At 39.7% G+C, this 18828-nt stretch overlaps 1 protein-coding gene across 2 annotated transcripts in view; it reads left to right on the top strand.

Annotated features, from left to right (window-relative positions):
• Nucleotides 1-15137, top strand: part of LOC128905423 (ubiquitin-conjugating enzyme E2 E2) — a 223342-nt gene extending 208205 nt beyond the window's left edge. For both annotated transcript variants that reach the window (XM_054191520.1, XM_054191519.1), the window contains exon 6: nucleotides 14367-15137. In XM_054191520.1, coding sequence (XP_054047495.1) covers nucleotides 14367-14464 — 98 coding nt within the window. In that variant the 3' untranslated portion in view covers nucleotides 14465-15137. The remainder of the gene's footprint in view (nucleotides 1-14366) is intronic.
• Nucleotides 15138-18828: the final 3691 nt, after the last annotated feature.

The following is an 18828-nucleotide window of genomic DNA, read 5'->3' as shown; positions in this document are numbered from 1 at the left end:
TGGTTCAGTCAGGTATGTTGCCTGTAACTGCTCGTTGCTCAGTGGTTCAGTAAAACGTGTAAAATTCCCTCAAAGCACTTTACTCTTACAGTAATATACTGGAGAGGAAATTCCCTCCTGCCCACAGATAACGACCAGATGATGTGTTGAAGCAGGAGCAGTAATAGCCTTTGCAATGGTAACTTAGGTGGTGCCATGACTAGTGTGTTTTCTAATTCTTTTATAATTTTCCTAAATTACCTTCTGATATTCCTACACTGTATTTGTGGATGTGTTTAACTCTTTGGTGTATGAAGCATCTACTTACTTTTAACTTCTGCTAAATGTGTTGGGGTTTTGTTCTTTTGTTGTTCTTTTTTTGTTTGTGTTCTTTTCTTACTATGGAAAAGATAAGCAAGAGCACTTTTTTTTATAATCATCTTTACAAAATTACCTGTCACACCTTATTTTTTCTTTTTTTTCCCCCCAAAGATATAAGTATAGATTTCAACTGTTCCTTAAATGAGAAAGGTTTGACCATGCTGCTAATGATTTCTTGTCCTTTTCAATAAGTTTTCTATTCCTATTCTGTTTTTATTTAAGATGAGGTGAGAAAAATTGAGTTTCGGACGTAATAATACCCAACCATTACTTTATTAAAAGGCATTTGATGAAATCAGAGATTGAGTAAAATCCAAATCAGTAAAAAGGCTTTGTACATCTGTGTCAAGAAATAAATGTAAAGGGATGCAATTGGCACTCAGGAGAGAAAAGAGTCTTGTCATTACCCTTAACACTTCCTATTTTTTATTATTCCTCAAAAGGGGCTTCTAGAACATGAAAAATTCATTCTTATCACAAAACGGAAGTAAAGGTAGAAAAAAATACACCTGGCATTTCTATTGTTTTTAAAGCTTATAAAAGCTGCATGATAATACAGAGTTTTTAAAAGTTTGTGCACTTCTACTCGAGAAACACAGGGTTTCTATGAGCTTTACCTTAATCGTCATTAAATTAAAAGTACTTGAGAAAATGCGTGAGTGATGGATGCTACAAATACAAAAGGTTACAATCCATTTTCCTTCCAATAAACATGTGTAATTTAAAATAGTACCAGTGGAGGTTTCCTAGGCCCATTACCTCAGAGAGAAGACAGGTAATTTAGTGCATACACATAATAAATCTTTGTGTGAGCTGAGACCAAAATAAGTCATCAATGTTAAATGTTTAACAATGTGCAGTATTTAAATAAAGCTATTAGTTATTCTTCATATATAAAATATAGAGTCCTAGCTTAATTTGAATGAGTTCCAAGATAGAAAGTAAGCTGCCTTTTACTTTCAAAATACGCTCAAATGATTTGCAGTCATTACATGTGTTTTCTTTGTTTCATGCGGGATTTGTCTAGCCAATACAGACATGTCCTTAATTACACCGGAATCTTTTGAATAAAGTAGACTCAACACTTGTGGGCTTAACCAATTCTACTGGATATATTTTCTGTCTAATAGAACTGCATATATTAAAGGGAAAAATAATTAAAACTAGAAAATCAATAAATTCAGACATCACATTTACCTGTATTCCTACACTTAATTCTCTAATCTCATAATAATTTAATCTAATATTCGTTATTCATAGTTAGTACCAGTAGCTCAAATCTCAGATGGAATAAACCAGCATCAGTCCCGCTAAATTTTTGTACTCCAGATTTTTCATTTAGACTTTGTTCCATTTTACTAAGTGGGGATTTTGGTTTTGGTTGGGTTTTTTTCTTCCCTCTGTACTTTTTTTAATGTAAAAGCAAGGACAGATTTTTGAAATTTCTTGCCATATGTTTCTAACTGCCTATGAACCACCTTTAGGACCCTGATTAGCACAACTATTTTTAAGGCTACTTCTTCCTGTTCTTAAAATACACTTATTCTTGGTTCACGGTAGAAATCACACCGTTCCACATTCTTTAAGTTCCTGCAAAGATGCTTGCTACATTTGGCTCTCTAGCAGAGTCACAACAAGAATGTAGAGTCAGTCCTGAAAAGCAAAATTTATAACCCTGGGTATAAGTTAGCTATTAAATCATTTAGAGTCTCACTTTCTTCAGTAAGTTTTCAGAAATCAGTATTCCTGAGTTGTTCAGATTCTGCCTTCAGAGATGATTTACACTACTGCAAGACATGTCTCTTTTATTTTGCACGGCTAATTTTCTACATTATTCAGCAGAGGAGGAGGAAACAGTTGTTTGGTTTTTACAGTTTTGCAGATCTATCAAAGGCAACAAATAAAACAAATTATATGCAGCGTGTGTTTCAGAATCCCTATTTTCACAGCAAATTAAGTTCAGGTGCGTTAACGGGAGTAGCAGACAGTTACTTAAATAGCAAAATGTATGGTGTAATTGTCCCAAATTTAAGGATGGGCTGTACTGTAAGATTCACATTCAGATGGGATACAGAAATAGAGCTCTGATTAGTAAATTGTTTGTAGTATTTTCCATCTGTACAAGGCTTAGGAAAAAAGGCCCTTCTATGGAATGGAGCATTTGCAACTTCAAGATCAATTAGATTTCAGAAAATTCTCAAGGGATGGAATCCTCATCGCTTGGGTCTTTATAATACCGGTTAGATAAAGTGGCATGAAAGTAGAAGTTACTGTAAGACACAATATTGTACTAGCAGAAGGAATGCCTTCATGACCTTCCATGTCTTTTCCATCTCTACCTTGTATAGTTTTTTTCTACAGCTCAGTCTTAGGACTTCTTATGTCAATGCCTGAAATCATTTGACAAAGTGATTATCATTTAGTCTAGAATGACAATGGAGTCAATATGACCCCTCACACAGGAAAGATAGTATTTCCAAATAAAGTTATTTTACCTCATATTAAATATGAAATTATCCCTGCAAATATCATAAATTCAATCTTTATTCAGTGTTGCCGTGTAACTTTATTGCAACTAATCCTGGAGCTAAACCTGCCTGCGTGATGAATGCCAATTATTTTGTGTAGCCTGTTTTTCCTTCTAGTCCTATTAGAACCTGTTCGTAATTAAGCCTGATTATATTCATGTTCTGAAGCTAATTTAGAAGTGGATAGTCCATTTGGTTACTGAAATGAGGTTATTTTCTTCCTCACCTGCTGATTCCTCAGTCATTGCGAGAGCTAGCACCACCCTGCCTGCAGTCCAGAAAAGCCCCAAGAAGCCAGAACCATCAAAGAGAGCATCTGGGCCATACCGACAAAAAGCCAAAAAAATTATTTTCCAGGCATTTTCCTTCCACTGTCTCTTGATGCAGATATAAACTTAGACATGTCTGAGTCAGATACAGCCCGCGACTTCCTTCCATGCATTCCCTGGGAGAAAGGGATCTATAGAGAGGGAATGGAGAGGCCTGACTATATTTTAAGTTATTATTGGGTAACAGTAAGAGGTGTGTTAACACAAGGCACACCAAAATTCCTACTCCTGTTCCAAGGGATGTTCAACTTGACAAGGGATTTCAGGGCCTGGCCTATGAAAAAGGGTCCTGTTGGCCTTTAGTAGGGTTAAAGTTCTTCACCAGCTCCCCTGCTTTTGTAAATAAAAACCTCTTGTATTCTTTTGACACTTTGTGTGGGATTCCTAATAACAGTTATGGATTTAACTGTGTCAAATTAGTAACGAGATTTAATAGGACAAGAAGGAGAAAATCAGACTTAACCAAAATAAGGAGCATTCATAACATATGTAGGCTTTTCTAGTTACTCCAATGATTAATTGCAATAAAGGAACAAAGAGATAGATTCAAGAGCAGGATTCAGATGACCCCTGCATCTGACCTAAAATGATCCTGATGTGTTTAAGTTGAAGATTTTGGTATCGCTCACATTCAAACCCTTCTCTGAAAAGTGAAGATGCCTTTAGGACTTGTTTTCCTCTCAGTGTCTAAATGCCACCGAAGACCAGACCATGAAGTAACACTTCCTCCCCTCCCTCTCTCCTGGGAATCCACATGGTACGCAGATCCTGTCGGACCTCTTGGTTTTCTTACAGAGTAATCTACCTTTGGTATGTGTGATCGTAGGATGTCTAACACTGCACAAAGCATGGCCATAGAGAATGCCTTTACACCCAGTTGTTTAGGGATTAAACTGTTCATTTGGGATGTGTAAGGTCACTTCTTTGCCTAGAGACAGTGATTAGTGGGAAGTGAGAAGACACGAATCCAGAAGAAAACTGGTTCTTTTTTCTTTAAATGAAAGAAACGCTAAACACACTGGAATTCCTATAGAATAGCTATCCCTCCCTTAGTAAATCCTCAGACAAAAAAAAACCATCCACAGTATTTTTCTGAAAATACAGCTATGACCCTATGGGTACGCACCAGTTACATTATGGATCTTAGCATTGTGGTTGCTTGACAGCATTTTGAGATCCAAGTGCTGTGATTTCCTTATTATCCGCTCAGTCATCTTCCACAAGGTGAATGCATATTGCTGTAACTTTTTCTGCAAATTTTATCAAGCCACCTGCCATGTAATGTCTTTCATATCAAGTTCTTATTTACTAACACCCTTTTATTAATTTTTTTGTAATAACAATGACTGTTTCTCAATTGGGTTCATTATTATGAACAGATACATCGCTAATGTATCTGTGCTTTTAATTTTGAGACGCATCCAAGCATCAAAGTGAAGTGTGTTATTTCAGAACTTTAATTGTTCCAGCATGCTGGCACTTCTAATAGGTGCATGTTCTTCCTTAATTAAAGACAACTCTTCAAGATCAGTACACTGTGCCTCGTTGATCCATGATTGCCTCAGCTAACTCCCAGTCAGCCAGCGAAGTTTATAGAAATCCTGCTAAAAACTGAAGACTAAAAAAAAAACCTTACTCTTTAAACAAGAATGATTTCCCTTGGCAAGATACAGAGATGAATCACTGCCAACGCTTTCCTTTAAGAGCCATGTTAATAAAATGGGGCCAGACAATACTCCTTATTTCTGAAACATCTTTTTCTTAGGCAGCCTCATATTTCACACAGATCTGTGGTAGGTAGCCGGACAGCAATCAAATGCAAGTCTAGAGAGAGGAATTAATTTCTCCTTAGATGTATCCACAATGGGTATTTTTGTAAATGGGTTTTCTAAACTGGATCTGTAGAGCTCTCTTATTTTTGAAGATAGGTAACATTTTTCTCCAGACAGCAGTTTGGACATTGGAATCAAGTCACACATGCCTTAATATTTGTGTAACTTCAATCATTGTATGAACTAACAGAAGTCAAATGTGTTTCTGACAGTTCTACAGAGCCCAAAATTTAGAGTCAAGTCGTGGATATCAGTCTCTTTACAATACACGTCTGTACAGCAACATTTACCACACTATCCAGATACCTTGTAATTTTTAGCATATTTATACTCGGAATATCCCGGGCGATGGAGAAGCATTAGTCCAGTTTTTTAGGTGGGAAGCTAAGGCACCACTGTAAGACCACTTAAATTTCTTGGAGTCGTCATGACTACTTGCAAACTGTGAAGACCAAGAAGCATTCCGGAGTTTCACCTCTTGTGAGCAGTATGACATGAGCACTTCCCTGCTTACCTGCCCCTGGCTACACCTTGGCTGTACCAAGACCTCAGGATCTTCCATGCTTTTTCTCATCTTCTCTTTCTCCTCCTGCACCTGCTCTGATTCCTCCCAGGAAAAGGACTGTAGGTGTATAGCTAGAGAGGTAACCGAGGGCTGGATGATTGAGCGACCAGGACTATGTACTGGGATGTACTGGTGAACACAACTTCATAGGAAGTCCAGTGCACAACTGTGAGTCTCCTTTAGCCCTGTGTTAGCACAGTGACCGCTAGGTCGGCTTTCTTATGTGGGGACAAAAAAATTTAGGCAAACTTTTGGCTTTAAAATTGCACAGCCTCCAAGCTACAGTATCTATCACAGTTTTTACTTGGCTCTCCAGATGCAGAGGTGGTTAGTGTAAACATTCAGATGCCTTTCCAAAGATCGTCTCTCAAGATCTCGTGCATCTATCCTGTATTTCCATATTTCCCATGCTATACCGGGAAAGACAATCCTGGGTTGTACCTGAAACTGAGAAGTGACATAACAAAGTCAGCCTTTGTTTCTTCTGACTCCAACACATTCAGTCACCTTGTATCTAAGAATGCTGTGTCAAAGGATACATGCATCCCTTGTTATTTTACTTTGGTGGGAACAACGCTTTAAGGTCATATGGTTGTCCACTTTGTCCAACCCATGTCAACCATAATAGTCAGCCTAATGAGGTACATGAGCTCTAAGGCAATTTCAGCAGGCATATTTTGATGTTTTCACACACTGGTGTAGCCTATATATATTAGAATTTTTCCACTGAGTATTAAGATGTGACCAACAAAATCTGCAAAACTGGTTCCTGAAACAAGTTCAGGAGAGAGTTCATTATACTCCGTATCATATGGTTTCTGCTGTAAACTGTAATTGCTAAAATGGATATTAACTTCGCCGACTTCTTTCCTAGTAGACATTAGACCTTTCTAGAATTTGTTCCTTTCCCCTCTAAGGATTACCTTTTTTCTTTACTAAAACAGTTCATTTTATTTATTCTCCTTTTTTTATACAGTTCTGTTGATCACTGTATCGTTCTGTACTGTTTTCAAAGCATCTTACCAATGGACAAATACATTCTATATAGATAGTTGAACTGTGATTTTATGAAAGTCAGAAATACATTGTAGTTCAGCTTGTAGGGTGTGTAAAGCAATTCAGAGCCCTGCTACCGCCCTTTGTTCTGACTTGAATCCCTCTGTTGTTCCAGTTCGTACGCGTGTGTTGATCAGACTTCCAACTGCGAGACTAGTTTTATTGCTGCACAAACAGGGATTAGTGCTGCGCTGCGCTCGTTTTCGCTTGTGCCCTGAATTGGAGCACTCTTTTCAAAGGTGAAAGGTTAGTGGGAGTAACTCAGGGTGCCACTTCACCTGCCTCTGCCTCCAAAGAATTACTTAGTCTGTGCATTATTGTTAATGACAGCAAAAGAGACCAACACCGCTGCTGTAACATCACTGAAGGATACTATGATGCATTGCACATACCTCATTTTCCACATCAAGACTCACAGTACCCTTGACATGGTCTTCTAGGAGTTCATTAAGTTTAAAAGAGGCGACATGTGGCAAACTATGGAAACTTCCTGAGGCAAAGTGACACTATAAATAAAATTACTCACAAACAATTCATCTTTTCTTAATCCTTTCCTCTTGGGGTATTAAATTGTTCTATGACATATTTTGTATAGCTTATCTGACACTGCTTTTGTCTGCAGTTTCCACTGACCTGTCTTCTTGTAACACTAGCCCGGATGCCACTGAGAGCAACGTAAGAAAATATAATTAGATATTAAATAAATTTTTTAAATTAAGTTTAAGGATGTTTTTGGTGTGCATCAAGCTGTCAGCATTTGCTTTTATGAAGACCGGTATTTCAGTGAATTATTAGTTTCTGCTTTTTCCCCAATCTTAGGGTTTTTTTAGTTTGCCTTTTGGGACCTATTTTTTAAAGGTTGGTACAATATTAAAACCCAGAAAAATTGGATTCAGAAAACTTGGCTTTCACTGCAAGCCAATATGGGAATATATTCTGTCCTGCACTGCTATTTGCACTGAAATCACCAAACAAAATATAGTTATTGAAAATATGAGCTTTTATTTTGGGGAGGTTTAATTTCAGGGTAACCAGTCCTACCTGTGTGGCTTTATAAAGGTGATTCCAAGGCAGCTATCATATGGGCACCATACAGAGCACCTGGACTTTTCCTAACAAAAAAAAAAAAAAAAAAAAATGCTCAAAAAACCCAAGCATTCCCAATTTTTTACTTCAAAATGCAATACAGCAGAATATTTGGAAAGAGAGGCAGGCCTAAAAAAATAACAATTAGTATTCCATAAAGCAAAAACTCTTCTAAATGTATAACTGAAGTCCAAATAAATAACTAAAAAATTATTCAGTTGCTTTCTTCTGCATTTCACACGGCCTTTCTGAAGAAAGGAAAGTGGATTTAATTTTTGGCAACTGATGTTTCAGAACAGGTAGCTCCATCGAGCCTGTCAGTGGGATGCCTCTCATAGCTATGACAAAGGAGTCATTTGTAGCTCAGGAGAGAGAATAAGACCTTTCAAGTTGCATCTAACCTTTGGAAGTTCTTCCAGTTTAATTCTGCTTCTTCAGCTGGAGGCCAGCTCTTCCAAATTCCCCCTGATACAGAGCTGAATCTAAACTTGGAGAAAAAAAAAGTACACTGTAAATATTTGGCTGAAGTAACAGATTTTTATAGAGCCGTGGCTTTTTCTAGTTTTTAAGGTGCTCCAGAAATCTTTCTGAGAACCCATTTGTGAGGGTATAATAACTGGCTCCATCAGCTGTTCTCTATTAAAACTATAAAATACTGCAATAGAAATATAATTCCACTTTATAAATGCTCATAAAATATATATATAATGCATACAAACACCCGTAATGTACATTTTAAGTCTAAATGTGTGTCTTTTTAACCATGTTGGCACTACCAATTGGAATTTCATTGCATATCATGTGGCTGATGGGGAAGGCACATTGAAATCAAGCTGTTAAATACACCATCTCCATTTTTTATTTCACTAGAGTATGTTTGCTGTATTTTTAAAAGAGCATTGAAAAGCCTAGGAGATGAATTCTGCTCTGAAATTGCTCTTTGCTGACATAGAAATAGCTGTAAAAATACAAGCGGAGAAAAATACAGTATAGCAATATATTTTCATTTATTTGGGGGAAAAGTAGTTTTAAAGAAGAGTTATAGTCTGCCTTCTGAATGATAAAGCAGTATAACTAGCATTAAACACAGCTGAAATTTTGTAATGACCAAACCTCAGCTCATCCAAATCCCCAATAGCATTAACTCCCTCGAATTGGGCTGTAAATTTGATTAGCCTTACAACAGACATGAGACACAAATGTTCTTCCTTATACAGCCATATTAAGTGGCTGCAAGAGAAGATGACAAGTCATTGTAGAGCAGCACACCCGACCTTTGTAAGCTAGGCAGGAGCTCCAGCTCACCCAGCTTTTAAACGCAGGGTAATTTCTTGAATTCTGGTAGAACATGAGGATTACATATGGTGAGGTGAGAGGGGATTTAGCAGATGCAGTCTTCCTATAAATCATCCAGAAGCTTTGCTTCATATTTTAGTTCTCTTGATTGACATTTTCCATGCAAGCTACATCGCTGAACCTTAGCTTCTGTCCATGCCTGGTTTATTTGGTGCTTTTTTTATCTATTTTCATGACTCTTCCGCTGTCCTTTAACGTGAAATTTGACGCTGTAACTCTGGGTGTCCTCCAGTTTTACATGGAACTAATCCAAGTATTGGATCATATTTTTTCTTTAAAAGAGCTAAAGGTTATAGAGATGTCCTAGGGCGGATTTCTGTAAGTGATAGTCAGGGACTAGAAGATACAGTAAATTATGAGACCTTAATGGTTTCTAGGTCCACAGAGTTGCGGCAGCTTCTCAGGTGAGCTGATGGTGGGCGCCACGGCACGACTCCCCTCATTCCCCACGCGTGGATGTCGCTGCCAGCACCACCCATAAGGCTGCTCCCAGATTTCGGTGCTGCTGAGTGCCACACACCATCACTCTACCTCGGCCCAGCTTCTCTGGCCACTGGATCCCTGAGGGATGAGGTACCTGTGGCTCTCAAGCCAGGCACCATGCATCTGGTGGTCCCAAAGAGGTCCCAAAGTCCGCACGTCCTGCCAGGCCAGGAGTTGCAGAGTTTTGCTGTTATTAACTTACTGTGGGTTTATTTTCACTTCTTTCACTAGGTTGTTCTGATAACACATTTCTGGCGTAGCTTTATATTCCAATCTCTTGGTTTTCGTTGTCATTTGGACACAGTCCCACTTGGAGTGAATTTCTGAAATGAACCCTGATTCCCTGATGAATCACGCTACTTCTAAAACAAAAATAAATGAAAAAGCTAGAGCGGTTTACTAGTTATGGAAACAAATTTCTAACATTGAGAATAAAACCACAGATATATACAAATGTAAAATAAGAAACAGTTTTATGGTAATGAGAAGTGGAAAGATGGGAAAAGTAATGTTATGAATTGTGAGATCCAGTATTCCTTTTTATCTCTTAATTAGGCAGTTTACATAGCAGTTGTTTTATAAACACATATTGGGCCCCTTCTTATGGAGATTTCACAATACTCCTTAAATAGTGCAGCCCAGCTGAGAAACAGGTGGTGCTCACCCATGTGCTACTTAGTTTAGGGGCTAAATGGGAACTATTGTTTCTTCCTCGTATTTGGTATTTTGTAGGACTTGGACACTATAACCAAGGCTCACGCACGTTGGGAACTAAATCTTTTAATTGCTTTAATTAAGGTGCTTCAATTTGTCTTGTAATCTCCATTTTGTGGCCCGTCCGTGAACTGCATAGCAATGGTGACTCATGACTCATTAAGTGTTGAGAGATCTGTCTCCTTGGGCCTGCTGGCCATCTCCCTCCTCCACCAGGGACAATGTGGCTTGGGCCTGAAGCTGCCTGGCTTCATGCAGGTGCAGAAAGAGTCTATTCGCATTTCTGGAGTTCACACACCATCCTAATGTCCTCCGGCACAAACGCAGTGGCCTGCGTCAAATTGACCAGTGTTGCCACTGGTTGGGTGACTCTGACCTGAAGTTAAAATTTTCCCCCCCAAGAGCTGTCCCGACTTCCCAAACAAAGCTGTTGTGCCTCCTGATGGTTTTACAGCTTCACAGGAACTGCTAAAATAAGCTAGCTCTTCAAACACCTGTTGAAGAGTCGTTACTAAAGTCCTCATAAATAACCACATATAGTGACAACACACCTCCAGACCCTCTGACAGGGACATGAAATAGCTGGGCCTCTCTGGCAATAACCATTTTTCTGTTTCTTCAGTTTGGGGTCTCAAACAAGCAAGTGGCTTTGCCAAACTGTGGGTTTGTTCTTTTATTCAATATTGTCATAACCAATAAAATGTGCAGCCAAACTGCAAAGAACAACGTTATTACTGTTATTACCACGAGCAACTTTTAGTAGCATCCGCTCAGCAGCTGGTGGTGGGTGCAGCTGGTCCTGCTCACGCTACAGCAGGCAAGGACCTCTCTTCGCTTCAGCAGTCCTGCTTTGCACAGGCAGGCACCGATGGAGGGAGGCACTGACTCGAGGGAAGCACCCGAGATGATAGCTGATTCACAGGTCGCTCTCTCTGTGGGAATTTACACACTTTACACGTCAAAAGCTCTGTAGACCTCAGACATCTTGCAGGCCATCACCTCCTCTCTTTCCCCAGCTGCCCAACGGAACGCTGCAAAGACAAAGGCTTGAACACGTGGATAAAAAAACAAACAGCCCCGTTCTTTACATTACTGGGCTTCAACAGATTTCCCCACTTTCTTATCAAGAACTCCTCTCACTGATTCCTCCATCCCAAAAGAAAGTAGACACCCTCCCTGTGCAGAGGGTGAGAGGAAGAACCTGACCTTCCAAACCCTTCCAAAGATGTATGTTGTTGAAACACTTCCTTGCTCCCAAAAGTAGATATGGATGGAAACACACACTAGGAAGCCAAACATTGTAATCTATCATCCAGGATTGGGGATGATGATACGATCCTCAGTACCCTTTCAGTATATCAAGGAAATTGATTTACAGCTCTCAATGTGAAAGACACGCTTTCATATATACATTGATCCGGCACATAAAAGAATTTCAGATTTGAACTGGGTAAACCTTTACTGCAGCACGTGACTTTTCACTGACTCACAGAAGGTTTTATAAAGGTCTTCACGGCAGCACTTTAAATATGCACTAAACCTCATTAAGGACTTTCTGCATTCCAGATGATAATGCCATGATATTTTTGCAACCCATCACAGCCAGATGCCTCAGAGGCCAAACCCCTCCTTCCCCAACCGCATGAAAACCAGCACATTCATTGAATTTTGCTCCACGGATTCCTTCCAAGTTCAACCCTTAAGCTCCATTTCTCCATGGGTCTGTGAAAATGCTTCTTCGCACAGTGGTGTCGCATCCCAGGAGGGTGTGGGAATTCGCTGCAGTGCTGTCAGGCTCATCCCCAAGCTATGTTATACTATGACAAGGTTTCTCTGTGGCTGCTCCCTAAATTTTTTACTGAGAGAGATTTTGTCCTTTCCCATTGCCCAAGATCCCCATTTGCCCTGCAGCGCTTCTCAAACCTCATTCCAGCCATGAACAACTTTGCACTCCTTAAGTACCTACAGACTATTAGCCTCCTATTTGCGCAGAACAAAATCCTTCCAGTAATCTCCTATATAGTTTTCCTACTTGTCTGAGGAGTTAAAGGTGATATACTTTCTAGTCCGAAACTTTTAAAAGGGATGTTAGATCAGATATTCTGCTTTGACACTCATGCATGTAAAAATAGCAAAGTCCAGGCCTCAGTGACCTCCTCTGGATATATTAAGATATTAAAGGTAAGCATATGCAGGACTGAGACTACAGAGACTTAGTACACCATGGTCACAGTGATAACTTGCCTTACTAATTTAGTAGGTGCAAACTTAAGATTCAAATCATGGGCTCTTCCTGAAAGTAACACAAGATTTTTTCATTAGATATTGTTCAGCGATATTCAGTCAGCCAACCAATTGATTTTGGGTTAAACCAACACATTTCTCCTATCATAAACTCTTAACAAGCAGACAGAAAGGCCCAGATTTACTCTGCTTTGCAGAAGGCCTGACATCTAGTCCCAGGAGTTTAAGTGGTTAATAATGCAAATGCCACACTCTGATTATGACTGTCCTGGGGAAGCCCAGAGTCATATTGTTCAGTGGCACCATCTTCAGTCAACTACAAAGCCGATTATTCACTGGCTTTAAGAAGATGTTCATCTGTCCTAAGTCCAGAAAAAAACATGGTATCAGTGCTTCTGGACTCGCGTGGTGTGATGGTACAATCTCAGGAAATTTACTGTTGCAGTAGAAATACCAAGAGTATGGTCTCCCAAAAAAAGGGAAAATCTCTATATATTTTATCTGCTTTAAACTGAGAAGAGAAAAATGGTGATGACATACAGTAACTTCTGGGAAAGTCTTGTCTTGTTTTATTTTTCTTAGAAGGATGATTGGTTTTTTTAGTTATTTGTAAAGTAATCTAGATACAGATTAATGTAAAAATACTTTTTCAGGTTGTTTCTTCATTTTGTAAATACAGAAATAGCTTGAGAAGATAAAACCATGCAGCATTCTGGCCGTATAAATGCTCATAAAGATCCCATAAAATAAATACCAATTCCCAAAGTTTGGAATTAACTTCTGCTGCTTTGAAAATAATACTTACTGCCCTAATTCCGGATCTATCTTCATGCTTCAAAACTAAAAGTATACAAAAAAGCATTTAACCTGATAATTGAAATAGAGCCCATCTTCTTAGGTGATAGTATTATAGATATTTGTGGAAGTCTAATACCATAAATAAATCACAGAATCACAGAATGGTAGGGGTTGGAAGGGACCTTTGGAGATCATCTAGTCCAACCCCCCTGCCAGAGCAGGGTCACCTACAGCAGGTTGCACAGGAACGCGTCCAGGCGGGTTTGGAATGTCTCCAGAGAAAGAGACTCCACCACCTCTCTGGGCAGCCTGTTCCAGTGCTCTGCCACCCGCAAAGTAAAGTTCCTCCTCATGTTTAGGTGGAACTTCCTATGCTCAAGTTTGTGCCCACTACCTCTTGTCCTGTTGCTGGGCACCACTGAAAAGAGCCTGGTCCCATCCTCCTGACACCCAGCCTTTAAGTATTTATAAGCGTTGATAATATCCCCCCTCAGCCATCTTTTTTCCAGACTGAAGAGACCCAAATCCCTCAGTCTTTCTTCATAAGAGAGATGTTCCAGTCCCCTCAGCATCTTGGTAGCCCTTTGCTGTATCCTCTCCAGCAGTTCCCTGTCCTTCTTGACCCGGGGAGCCCAGAACTGGGCACAGTACTCCAGGTGCGGCCTCACCAGGGCAGAGTAGAGGGGGAGGATGATGTAGTAGGTTTATTCTTACCACCTAAAAGAGACTTTTAGCTCAAAATGAAATTATTGGAACACTTGTTTGTGAGGCAGAATTTTAGACAATGGTTTTAATTATAAGTTTGCTAGAAATGTATAGCTAATTGCCAGCCAACTCCTCCCCGTCTTCTTCCTTTCTTCCTGTATGCACCAGTGCTTTCAAAACGGGACTAGTATATGTAGGCACCTTGTTCTGACAGTGAAACCTAAGCGAATCGAATGAGTCTGGATCTAAGAATAGCTTTTGCATCCTTCCAAGGCTGACAAGTATTTCACGGTTTGTGTTTCCTTTTCAGCTGACCCCCTGGTTGGAAGTATTGCCACTCAGTATATGACTAACAGAGCAGAGCACGACAGAATGGCCAGACAGTGGACCAAGCGATACGCCACATAGGAACCTACTCTAGGATTTGCTGGACCTGTGCAAGCACATTCACTAAGTGCATCAATAGCCCTTCCCTTCATTCTTATTTTTTATTAAATTTTGAACCATTTTGTGACAAAAGGTCGTCCTTACTTTCTTTTTTGGGTTTATTTTTATTTTTATTTGTTTTGGGGTTTTTTGTTCTGTTAACTTGAAAGCTGTTTCCCTCAAATGTAGACAGGGAATTTTGGTTATCAGTGCAAAGAATGTTGGATCTGTAATAGTATAGAGCTTTGTCACAAAGCTTTGTATTAATGTGTGGTTTGTTTTTTTTTTTCTTTCATGTGGTTTTCGGGAAAACAAACAAAATTCAGAATTATATCTCGTTTCTACTTAAATGTAGTGTTTAGGGTTATTTTTTTGTACTGAAGTCTTTAATGGTGGGTGCATGCTACTGGGAACAAGTTTTGTATAAAAGCTTAAAATCAAGAATCACTGTGCATTACTAAGACTGTGTTTATCACTAGCCTTCTGTTTCCCACACAAAAGGCTATTGCGTTGAACAAATTAATATGTATTTTGATTTACTTAAAAAAAAAAAAAGTGCTTGTAAATTTCTTAGGGACCTGCCACTTTTGACTGTGGATCAGTTGATGTACACTTGTATTATTAAAGCACTCAATAAAACACTGTGGCTGATAAATGCACTTCTTGCAAGACGGTGCTTTTGCGTTTGTGCTGTGTAGGTTGCAGAGTCCTCACTTAATACAACTGCAGGTTAAGCAACTATTTTTAGACTTAAACTATTCATTTCTTCTCAACAATGCATTTCTTAACTTTGAATCCTTCATTGTGTATATGTTTCATATACAAACGTCTTCCAAATTTTAAGGCTTTTCTTCCACCCCCCACTGCTCAGCTCGGCTATTCAGAAGTCTCTTGCTGCATCTTTTATGCTATGGCTTCACTATATCCATCTTATATCCATTCAAAATAGTTGGCTATAAAAATAGCCTTGCAGTGAAAGCAGAATATTGATGATGATTTTATACAGCAGGCCTCATTTTGCCTTTCTCCAAGCTCTTTAATTGTAAAAGAAACTGTGATTTAAAAAAATAAATTAAGGTTTTCGATGGGAAAATTGAGCCCATTGCACCGATCATTCCCAGCACGTTCAATGGCAAGGGTATTTCTATTCAGATTTGACCTTCAGGCTAATTTTAGATATGCAGCCATAGAAGGAAAACTTCTACTTGGCTAAGGAAATGTGTGGGTGTTATGATTTAGAAAATATATACTGTGATGCTGATATCTAAATGTTCTTTGTGTTGCAAGGCATATTGGAAAATCCCTGTCTCTTATAAATAAATGTTACAGATGCTATATACACTGCTTGCCTGCCCTCTCCCCTCTCTCCTTGCCTCTTATGTTTAAAGAAGATCCTATCTTAAAGAAGATACATTACAATAGGGACAGTATAAAGATACAGGGACACCCAATCCAATTACACTCCAACCCAATCCAACCCTCCTGAAAACTAAAGCAGTCAAGGTGACACCATAGAGCCTCTACGCCAACCACTGCGCTGCTCAGTATTGCCATTTCTTTTTCTCTCAGTTACTTGCTAATAACTGAACAGACGTACAGCTTGAATCTACTGGCAAGTTGTCCTCTGCGTGAAGAGAAGCTGAACGTTGACTTTGTTGTAGGTAGTATGTTGCTAACAGTGACTTTGTTGTAGGTAGTATATAACTACCACCCTAAGAACCACAGGGATCTCAAAGAAATTATCTGTCTCTTTTGATCAAAGCAAACGGAGAGTCTTCTAGTGTCTGCAGAAGCCAACCGTTTACAAGCCCAGCCGTACAACATTTTGAGGCCAACAGATCCTAAATACAGATGTGAAAGAACAATAACAGTTCAAAAATAAAACAAAACCCCAAAACCAGACTTCTCGGAGCCAGAACACCTTCTTAGGACAACTGTTATATGTGCTTCCACCATACAACTTGCCACGAAGTACCTCTATGTCTGAAAGGAACCTTCCTGTTGTAAAAATACAACAAAGGGGTAAAAGGATCAAAAAACACAACTGCATCTTGCCCAGTACAGTAGCTGCATTACTTCCTCTCTTATCCCATCTGCTGAAGAGATTCCTGCCATAAAAGACCTGTATCCCCTGAGACAGCAGTTAATGGGCAATTTCAGATTTTTTATGAATTACTTTAAGTGTTTGCCACTCTGCAGCCTTTATTTACACTCAACTGAGCATAATGCAGTAATTTTACAGGTACATTTTAAACCTGTTTGAGAAAGGAGTCTTTAATCCCTATGATTATCTCTTTTTTTGGGGTTGGGTTGTTGGGTTTTTTTGGCCAAAATATAAAGAAGACATTATAAACAGAAGAGACTATGGATCTCTAATGAAGACGTAACTGAAAGCCAGCTGAGATACCTTGGAGGGGGAATCACAGAATTCTTAATAAATGTCTATTCTCAGTTCATCATCTCTCGCTTGCCTTTCTTACCGATCAAAAGCTGCGCAGTTTGAATTTTCAGGTAAGTTGCTCTCCGTGTGAAGCAGAACAAAGACTTTGTCCTAGATAATATAAAACTACTGCCTTAAGAACCACAGGGATCTCAAAGAAATAATCAGAAAGGATCAACCCACGTTGATTAAAGCAGATGCAGAGTCTTCTGGCGTCTGCAGGAGCCAAATGTTTGCAAGTCTGGCCATAAAACATTCTCCTCTATTTGCAAATCTGCTCTATTTGCCTCCCAAGTAATTCTTTTTCTTCATCTGCTAAACCTAGGAAATATGAAGCGTTATTTGAAGCCTGCTGTTGTCGCTGAGGAGAAATGAGCCATCCCCAACAGAATTCAGTCTGCCAGCAGAGCCCCACTGAACAATAATGTATTGGCATTGTCTTTTTTTTTCCTTTTCTTTTTTTCTACATCTAGAAAATATTGCATGTTATTCTGTCTCACCTTTGTTCTTCAGATCCTCTGCAAATTTAGGTGATTCCTGCCTCCTCTTTCATGACAAATCATCTTTCTAACTTCTGCTAGATGGTGAAGTCCACATGCTGCCCTCCTAGGGTATGAAGATCATTCAAATGACTTGCACATAGTAAAACATCAATAGCATACAGTTGTCCTAAAGCAGCATATAAAGGCCAACACTTCAGCAAACTCAGCATTTTCTCAGGGACACACAAATACTAAAGACATCTTACGGCTTTTCTGAATTCAGTTGCAATATCAAGTAAATCGTATTTAATTTCCAGTAACACCAGGTAAATGTCTCATCCCCTTTGAGTTCCACTCAGATGAAGCAGAAATCAGGGAACTCTCCAAACTGTATTTACCCATTGACAAATTATTGAAGTGGCCTTCACATCCCAACTCTCCAACTGACCAGCTGATTTCCCTCTCCAGAAAATGGCAGAAAAACATAGCCTATATTAAGGTACCCAAAACCATCCTGTATTTCCAGACTTGCTCCAGGAGTAAGTTTTAGCAGCTCATAACCCTTTTGATTGCATGCATGGTGGGTGATTGCAGCCAAACAGTTAAAATCCATTAAAACCAGCTGCTGTGCCATGAACAGGGCAGGAGTAATTCCTCTTGAAAGCTCTTTCTTCACATTTTCATATTGTGAGCTGCATATGGCTACACAGTCATACTTCATGCCCAAAAGACGGGCAGCAGCTCACAGCCCTTCTTCCCTGCTACCCCGTGCAATGATACTGTACAAGTACAAAATAACAGAGGTGTTGGACACCATAAACCCCAAAATTGGGCCCTTCTTCAAGGTCCTCTCAGCCTTTTAAATTCTGGCCCGACGCACAGTCTGGGCGTGGGGCGTGCTCTGAGCTGCTCTTTCAGCGTGCTGTTGCAGCATGCTCCCTCTCGCTGGCTGTCTTATCTGCAGCATTAATCCCTCTGATTTACTCCTCCTTCTCATTTCACCCTTTCCTTCTCTCTGGCTGCTCTCTTCTGCTTGACTGATTCATTGCTCGCGGCTGAGAGGCCACCCAAGACACTGATCCCCGTTCACATAGCTATGCCTGAAGTTGCCTGAGCATAGTAATCTCTTTGTCCCCCAAAGTACGTGCCCAAAAAGTGCCCCCAGGCCCCTTTCTGCTCCCCCTTGCCTAAGGCAGTGCCTACTGCAGCAGGAAAAGCAGAGGTGGCTCTGCTAAAGTATGAAGATGCCATGAGATGATTCAGACAGTGCAGCAACTCCCAGTTACTCCAGCCCCAGCGTTATCCTGAGGTCCCACTTCTCCTTTCCGAGTTCTCAGAAACTTCTCTTGCCTCTGAAGTTGGACATCTTGCCCCAGGCCCAATGCGCTTGCCTGCATTTTGAGTTGGGCAGGCTAAAGCAAGGA

Source organism: Rissa tridactyla, chromosome 2 (genome assembly GCF_028500815.1).
Source record: "Rissa tridactyla isolate bRisTri1 chromosome 2, bRisTri1.patW.cur.20221130, whole genome shotgun sequence".
NCBI lineage: Eukaryota > Metazoa > Chordata > Aves > Charadriiformes > Laridae > Rissa > Rissa tridactyla.
This window is presented reverse-complemented; position numbering and strand designations above follow the sequence as displayed.